Here is a 9408-nt window from a genome sequence, read left to right as displayed (position 1 = left end):
CAAATAAGTGTCCATCTCTTGTTGTTTTAACCTGTTCAACTGGCGCCGTTATCTTACTCATAATTTGTCTCTTTTCATTAACTGCTGTGCTCTCTTCGTTTGTGGATTTGATCAGAAGCATATTTTTTGCCGTTAGTGATTCAGCATGTTTTGTCCATGTTTGTCGTGGTCTTGTTAATTGATCCCGTCACTCCACCCAAAATTCACCTGCTGATTACACTTATTGTGAGAATGACATCTGGAGACACGTGTTCAGCTTGGTAAGTTTATGGTGAATGATTTATGAAAAAATAAAACAACCATTGAAGCATCTTTGCACTGGTGACCGTATCCCAATTCCTGAATGTTTCACCTTGTGAGGTCAAAGAAGACAGAACTGGGTACTGATTGATTTATTACTGTTGTTGTTGTTTCAGAATTAGCTGGCCTTGTGCCAGCACGGGCTCTTGCTCCTAGAGCAGCCCGTAGGGATTTATTATGTTGTTGTTTTAGATTTAGCTGGCCTTGTGCCAGCACGGGCTCTTGCTTCTAGAGCAGCCCGTAACTCTATGTTGATGATGAGTCTGTGAGATGGGTAGGTTAATGAAAACTTTATTATGATATATGAAAGTGATTTTGGTGGGGGTGAATTTTGAAATGAGAGGCCAACAGATGGAAAAAAAGAAGAATTGAGTAGTAGGCGCAGGCAAGGGATTTATTACCTGGTTATAAGGTATAGCCTACATAGCAGCGTGCGAACGGAAACGTGGTGCCCGACCCCCAGGTCTCCGTGACCCGCACGCTGAGCGAGAGCAATTTGTATTTGTTAACAGTCAATCAAATAACAATAACAAGACACACAATGTACATACAATAATAAAATATATATTGGCGAAAAGGCCAGGAAATTCTACATACAAATATATACATGAGATTCTTGCTGCGTTCATAGATGCGATACATGATCGTAATTAATGGGTAAAGATGTCTTTACAACCTCAGTAGCCTACTAAAGTGCAAGCACACATATTAGCAAAACAGAATCAATGGAAAATATTTTCAAGAAAAAACACTTTCAGTTCGGGCCTCGAAATGATCAAAAGCCGATCTGTGATGTCTGAGGTATCTATGATCATATTATTGACAAGTGGCTAACTTGGTCTAGGAAAATGCTATACTGGTGCACTTAATAGTGTGCATTAGAGGAGTGTGTATACCATTTTACTGGATATGCTCCCTTCCGTCGTGCAAGATTATACCCTCTCCCCCTTTCAGAGAATGACATATGATATTTAGTTGTCAAGGCTGAGGTGGAGGCCAAGGCAAGCACCGGGCACTTTCAGACATTGAGTGCCTTTCGTGAAACGGATCTTTGATAGAAGGGACCCAGAACTATTCAACAATCTGCCGCAGAAATTCAAAGTATAGAAACTTGGGGATATTTAAGAAGAATTCGAAGGTATATCTATTCACAAATAAATATATATTCGATGGGTGAAATATTTAAGAAAATTATGACTCCAATACAAAAAGATGCTTCAGCCTCCAGTTGACCCCTCCGCTGGGATCAAAAAAGACCGATAGAAGGACTATATAAATAAATGTAAGGAGCAGAGATGCCAAGTAGATATTTTGAAGTTTCTTATTTATATATAGTAATATTACATACAAAGAAGACACCAAAAATAGGATAAAGTCTGTCTATAGAGCAGAAGACAAATTTTCAAAATGTTTACATATGACGTCACAGTTACTTCATTCGATGCCCCGGTAAGTTGTATGCACTTGTTTTGGTTGGATCAGGTATGCATAAATGTATAGGAATTGACTCATCGGGAAACTAGTAATTGTATTATATAAACATCCTTGATTATGTTAAATAAACAAGCCAAATGTTAACCTGATAACATTGAAAAGGAACCTTTTGTTGACCACGGTATCCTAGACTAATTTGTCCTCTGCCAGGAATATAACTTTAGAGTGACTCTGGTCTTAATCATAGACATAAGCCATTATTGTAGGCCTACGTAGTCAGGTCTTAATAGATTTATACAGGAAATAATTTTCCCAATTATAGGTTATCACAGGAGACAACTAGACCGTTGCATAAGACCTAGCTAACCATATTTAGCCTATGGCCATTAGGCTATTTCGGTAAGTTAAACTGGTGCCATAAAAAATTGTAATATTTAGAGCAACTGCAGTTCCGGGTTGTATAATTATTTCATTTTTTTCCCTCGGTAAAAATTGCCGAAAAACCCAATAGGCTACATCCTAACCTAACCTTTCTTAGAGCACTAACTCCCATTTCTGAGATAGTTATAAGTACCTGGTCCACAATCAACCCCATTATTTTTAGCGAATGAACATTACAAATGCAAGAAATCATTTTCATATGTATAACTTCGGTAATTCTATATATTAGCTCTGTGCCTGTTTTTACCTTTTCAACTGGTTTTTTCTACACTCTTAGGGGTTCTGATACTGGCGGTGCATCTGTTTGTTGTCGGCCAAGTGGAATGTCCCTTCGCCGTGTTTAATACTGGCCCAGGGGGGGGTTGGGTACCCATACGTTAACAAGTTATTGCACTGTTCGAAACATACGTACCCGTGCTCTGTCTTGTGAAGACCGCGTATGGAAACCCCTTGTTGGGTGGACTTCAGGGGTTAATTACACTTGAGCGCCAAAAATTAAAGGTAAATTCATAATTAACCAAAAAACTAGAAAAAGTTAAGTTAGAAGGCAGTCGCCGCCACGGAGCTACTATATAGTTCTACCATAACTTCCATCACAATTGTCATCACAAAGATATTGGTTGCCTAGGCTAATGAAGCAGACATTTTAGCTTGTTTGTGAGTCAGCATGTGTTATCTTTAGTAGTGTATTATTTTAGTGTAATGTGCAGCCATCTGTATATTTTTTCTTACAATTTACCACAAGTTTTAGTCAGGGATTAAGGAGGAAGGCTGAGTGTGTTTAGGAATCCTAAACATTGTTTGGGTAATACTGTACATGTACCTTGGACTGTGATTAAGTTACATTATACTGTACATGTATATGAAAATTCAGACTACTGTAATTTAGGGCATACATAGGTTGAGCTCGTCCTCTACAAATTTTTACTCGTCTTCAGGCTCCTTTCTCATAATTGTTATTCAAGTGGGTATACGTCTTCGTTATCTCATATACATAATGAATTAGCATAATTTCCCTTATGGTATCATTTCTAGCTCTCCTCTGCCATCTGACGTAATGTTCTTCTTAAAGCTGTACTTTCAGACAAACAAAACCTTTTAGATAAAGGTTTGTTGTCATAACAAGATTCAGGTACAGTACATTGAAGAATACAGATCATGCTAGACTTATTCATAACCTTATGTTTTGTGTGCAGTTTCAGTCTATTTGATTCTCAAGTCATATTCAGCCTGTCCATTGTTTGATTTGCCTTCTTTAGTCTTTCACTAAATATGAACACAGGAGAATGTGCTGGATGTCATTATTCCTAAATATTTGAAAGATTCAGTGTCATTGATGCTTCCTCAAACTAATGATATTTCATCCCTTTGTGCATGCTTTGTCCTCATTACTTCTGTTTTCTCAGATTTGCTTTGAGTGTCATCTCTCTGTGCAAGCTTTATATATGCTGTGGTGTTTTGCTGATTAAAACGGTATCATTTGCCTATTCTAAGTGTCAAGTTTCTATTGCTGCTCCATTTTGAACCTTTGTTACAGTTCTGACTATCTTTTCCACAGTAAAATTTATGAATAGGGCAAACAGCAAATATGGAATAACATTGGTTTTGTGGCACTCATCTGTTTACTGCAGATTTGTTCAAGGATAAATTCAGGTAGCTTTACATACTGTTAGATTCAAATGCCTTCTTGTAATAAACATAGTAAGCCATCGGAAAGGGATTGCAGACATGCAACACAATATGTCATAACACAAATATTTGACCTATGCAGTTCCTGCCTTGTCTAAAGCTGGCTTGTTTATCTCAAAGCTATTAATCTATTTTTTTCAGTATATTGAAAATAAGCATACTGAATACAGTATTTTCATTACAACCAACATAAGTGTAATACCTTGATAGTTACTGCTTTCAGTCAGTTGACCATTCTTGTGGCCCCTAGCTATGATTTCCAATTCCCAGTCATCAGGCTTTATTTCCTCATTCTATTTTCTAAGTTTCTGTATTGTTAATTCATTCATTAGCATATTAAGGTCTTTATCAGCTTCCAGTATATCTGTCAAATTATCCCCTCACATTTCTTATTCATGATCTCACCAAAATGTTATGCCAAGCATTGTCTTTTTTCCTTATGTCATGTTATAATTAATCCTTTTGTTTTCACCCTTGGATAATTCATTAATAATTCTGTGGGCTACCCAACACCTGTGCTGTTTGCTGAATACATGACTGTGTCAATATCATCAGCCTGTTGTTTCAAATAGTCTCCGATAACTTTTCATATCCTCCCTGCAATTTGTATATGTGTACCGTGTTTTTTTCTATGCTATATTGTACCCCAGGTTTCCATCTTGTTAACTTTTATCCCAGTACAGTATTTCTTTTCTAGCAGAATGATTAATTTATTGGTGTTGAACCAGTGCTTATATAATTGTCTGCTCCTCCTCAGATATGATTTCTATAACAGCAAGTCTATGTCAACATTCAGTTGCAAAAGCCTTTTGATGTTCATCTCCAAGAAGCTTTACTGTATCAAATGTAGATACTCTCAATTTTTTCTTGGTTGCTTTTGATTTCAGTTTTAATGTGGCAATGACAAGTTTGTGATCACTGCTGACAATTGCTCCTCAATAGCTCTTAACATTCCCTAGTGTTCTTGTTTCTCCTAATTAATAGCTGCGTGATGTAAAAGGTTTTTATGGCTACCATCTGGAGATATGCAAGTGTATTGATGTAGGCTATGTAATGTTGTTGGAAAAGAGTACCTCTAATTACCAAATTACAGTAAACCCCCCTGTATTCGCAGGGATGTCCCCCCCCCCCCGCGAATAGCTAAAATCCGCGAATGCTTAAAACTTCTCTAAAATCACTTAGAACTACTTATTTTGATAGTTTAAACACAGGAAAAACCCTCCAGAATGCTTATACCTGAGTATTTTAATAGTTTTATCACAAAAAAAGCATTTAGTCATGAAAATATGAAAATACAGTAATTAGCGAGTATTTCTCAGTGAAAAATACCGCGAATGGGCGAATTTTCCACAAATAATGGGTAGATATCATTCCACAGAGAAATCCGCGAATACGGGGGTTTACTGTATTTGCAGTATAAAAATTAATGAATTATGCCCTATTTTTGTTATAGTCTCTCATGGGCCTTCCATACCCATTACAGCTTAATACCTTATGTTTGTACCAACTTTTGCCTTCATATACTCATATCACCAACATTTCTCATATCTCTTCCGTAGTTCTGTACAACATTCATCTTTTATTTCATCAGGTATACTGTCAAGAGAATTTTTGTTGGTGCACAGGAAAATGCAGTGCTCATATTGCATTGTTTTCATGTAAATACTGTACTGCCAGCAGTACTCTGTGTTAGTTGTTATATGACAGTACCTCAGCATAAGTAAAATATGTTTATGCTTATGGTACTTAGCAAATATTTTATATTTTGTGCTCAAAGTTTCTTTAACCAAATATATTTCTTATCACCCTATGAAAATTTTACATTATATCTTTTAATCCATTTAGACTGTAGTGCACTGGTATACTAAATGAACAGTTTATTTCAGATACTGAATCTTGTGAAGTGTACATACTCTGAAAGATGAAATACTATGAAGAATCTGATGTAGCTGAAGATAAAAGACCTTGTGCTCAACTGAGGCAGGATTTAAAAGCATGTCTCTTAGCAACAGATTGTGTTAGACTGGTGAGAATTACTGTATAGCAATTTCTTTTTGTGTGCAAGGATTAAAATAGAATGATTTTTAAACACATTTTTGTGTAAGTATTTTTTGACCCATGGATATTCAAACAGTTGAAGATGTGGGTTACATTTTTGTCAGACAGTATAGAAGGTAGGCTACTCTTGCTTTATAAAAATGCTTACGTAAAGCTTAAAAAAAAAAAGTTTTCCTACTTTGATTTTACCTAGCACCAATTTTCTTTTATTTAGGTATAAATTCTTTGGGCAAGCCTTATGAGTCCTCTATAGGTCTATGAACAGGACTCATAGGTATTTATTCTTAAACATGTGACAATTGGAGCAAGGGAAAATCAAAGTGCCTTTTTGTTAGCTTTTTTTAAGAATTTTGTCTATAAACCAAGAGTATTTTTATCACCTGGCAAAACAGTAACCCACACCTCTACCCGTTTGAAAATCCATGGTAAAAAACATAAAAATATGGTCAAAAACCTACCCAACACCATTGTATGGTTTCTCTTTTTTTATTCTTTTGCACTTTTGTATAGAGAAAGGTGTTGGGAAATACCTTAACATAAAAATTTTACATAAATAGTTTGTATATACAGTATGTGTATTTACTTACAATATTAATTGTAGTCTATACAGTAAATTATTTTTCTGATTATTTTTCTTGGTTTTTATACTCCCTTAGCATCGAAAGACACCCAAAGAATGCCTGCTGACCAATGACCCTTCTGTACCTGAAGAGTGCTTCAACCTTCGGACAACATTTTTTGAGTGCAAACGTTCATTGGTAAGACTTTTTTTACTGATATTCATTTTAGCCACTCATTATCTGTGGATTACCAAAGATAATGAGCTGTATTTATGAAAAATATTCTCTACAAATAGCTTTAGTCAACATCAAGGCTAGTGAAATCTTCCTTCCTTTTCTGAGTTTGATGTATGAAAGGTGTTTTATTGGTACAAGATTGCAAATAGGTTGCATGTTCTTTATTGGTACAAGATTCCAAATAGGTTGCATGTTCTCTAAACATAAGTAGAGCCTATACAAACACAGACTGTTCATAGGGAAATTACAGTACAAGTCATTGCTGCTGCAGAGGTGATTTTGTGGGTCTGATGAATCCTTGAATTCAATTTATCCTAATTATTGGTGAGTTATGACACTTTTAACCTTGTTGGCTTAGAAATATCAGTGAATGTTGTCCCTGTTTATTTTTTGTTACATGCATTTGACAATCATATACTGTGTATGTGTGCAAACTATCTTTGGCTCTCATTAGTTGGTAGATGCAACTCATTATGTCCTTCTGATACTAGGGGGTCAGGTTGTAGATATCTTGGTTTTCGTAGTAGACCATATTGCTACCTTCTCTTCTTTTATGGGAAACATAAGTTCTCTGTTTTTCCAAAAGGGAGATTACAACAAGCCATACACTCATTATTAAGTGTTTTAAGGAGAACACTGAGCTAGTTTATTCAGTTCTCACAGAGGTTGCCTAGAGTATTTATCTGTTAGTGATTAACCATTTCACTTATGACTCTCATTAACTATTACATCTGTTGGAAGTGGCAGTGACTTGAGTGGTAAGCATAAAAATGTTTATACAGTACATTTTTTGTTCAAAGACGTGTTGCTTGGACAGTTTTCAAGGTAGACCATCAATTTTGTTTCATTTTGAGCTGAATAATTTTTCTACAATGGCATAAAAAATCCCCCCAAAGTAACTTTTATGTAGGTTGAATAATGAGTAGAAATTATGAGACATGAGAAAATTTTGCACTTTTCCCCAAAAATACTTTACCAACAAAAAATATTTTTGATAATGTCTGTTTTCTATCTGTAGCACACTGAGGTAAATTACCTAGTTATTGCAATGCAAAAATTTGTAATTAAAGCAAGAAAAATATGAAAAAATCAATGACAAAGTACAGGTAAAGTCACATTTTCTTTAAGAAAAGTGCCAGTTACCCATGCAATATGCACAAAAAAATGTTTATACAATTTTGTTCAAAGATGCGTAGCTCTGACATTTTTTAAAGTAGACTGCTCAGCTTATTTTCATTTTGCAGCTGAATCATTGGTGTATACAGTGGCATAAAAATCACCAAAAAATAACCGTGCAGGTGAAATAGTGAGTAGAAATTACGAGATATAAGAAAATTTTTCAGTTTCCCCAAAAATAATTTGCCCAAAAAATATTTTTGATAGAGTCATTGTTGCAAATCCATAGTATACCCAGATAAATTATTTAGTTATTGAAATGCAAAGTTTTACTTATAGCAAGGAAAATATGAAAAAAATGAAGAAAAATATGAAAAATGAAGAACAAAGTAGCGTCGCATTTTCTGTAAGAAAGTACCAGTCACTCACACTGCATGTTAAGAAAATTCCTTGTACTGTACTGTACTTTTTTTGTTCAGACATGTAGCGCTAACAATTTTCAAGGTAGACTGCTCAATTTTGTTTCATTTTACACCTGAATGATTGCATAAAAACCCAAAAATAACTTTATGTATTATTATTATTACAATTTTTATCCAGAAGATGATACCTTATTCATATGGAAAAAGCCCACAGGGGCCATTGGCTTTAAATTCAAGCTTCCAAAGAATATGATGTGCAAGGGTATTGCATGGATTATAGTTTTAATCTGGGGTGGGGCCCTGTCATCCTTGACATAAACGTCAAGATGTATTAGTTACACAAGGCATCTTTCCCTCGCTCAGTTCTGAGTGGGAGGCTAACATTTGCATTTTTCATTGTTATACAAATCTGAAGTCTTATATAATCCCACCTTTAATCAATCTCTCTATTGTCCCGTTGCTGACGGAAAAGGAAACAAGATAAATCTGAGTGAGAGGGTGGGTCTTCCACCCCCTCACTCACTGCCACTAGTTAACAACCTTGTTACCAAGTTTCAGTGACCAGACCAGCTATTGCTGAAGGTATAAATAAAAGGTGAGGACTTGCAAATCTGTGGAAAATCAAGTTATCTTTAAAATTTGCTGTTTCTTAGCACATTTATTTCAGTAAACTATCGTCAGCATTTCAGTACAAAGATTATTATTTCTTAATCTCGTTTGTTCTTTTCACAGCTTGACACTCGACAGAGATTCAGAGGACGGAAGGGATATTAGTGTGAAAGTCTTTGTATGAATTGTATTTTGTACATAGGAAATTTCTTTTAAATTTGCTGCTTCCTTTGATTGCAAGCATTTAATGGAAATGTATTATTGTACAGTTTACATATAAGTATTGTATAAACATTACTAACAATTTGAGATTGCTTGAGTATCCATTACTGATTTTTTGTTTGAAATTGTGTATTTTTATGATTTAGAACTACACGTAAGACAGCAAGTAAAAAATGCATTTTCTGTACATCGTATAATCAAGGCCACCGAAAATAGATCTATCTTTCAGTGGTCTTGATATAATGCTGTATGAGCTGCGGCCAATGAAAAGTTAACCTTGGGCCAGTGGTGGCCTCTCCTATATCGTTGCCAAATGCACA

The 9408-nt window shown here is 35.3% G+C and overlaps 1 protein-coding gene across 1 annotated transcript; it reads left to right on the top strand.

Moving 5' to 3' along the window:
- Positions 1 to 1610: 1610 nt before the first annotated feature.
- Positions 1611 to 9281, top strand: LOC136844463 (cytochrome c oxidase assembly factor 5). Its single transcript, XM_067113726.1, has 4 exons — positions 1611 to 1749; positions 5751 to 5890; positions 6579 to 6680; positions 8990 to 9281. Exons 2-4 carry the CDS (start codon positions 5786 to 5788, stop codon positions 9029 to 9031), a joined length of 249 nt encoding a protein of 82 aa, XP_066969827.1. The 5' UTR covers positions 1611 to 1749; positions 5751 to 5785; the 3' UTR covers positions 9032 to 9281.
- Positions 9282 to 9408: the final 127 nt, after the last annotated feature.

This window comes from Macrobrachium rosenbergii, chromosome 12, assembly GCF_040412425.1.
Source record: "Macrobrachium rosenbergii isolate ZJJX-2024 chromosome 12, ASM4041242v1, whole genome shotgun sequence".
Lineage (NCBI taxonomy): Eukaryota > Metazoa > Arthropoda > Malacostraca > Decapoda > Palaemonidae > Macrobrachium > Macrobrachium rosenbergii.
Note: the sequence above shows the minus strand (reverse complement) of the source record. Positions and strands in the feature narration are given on the sequence as shown.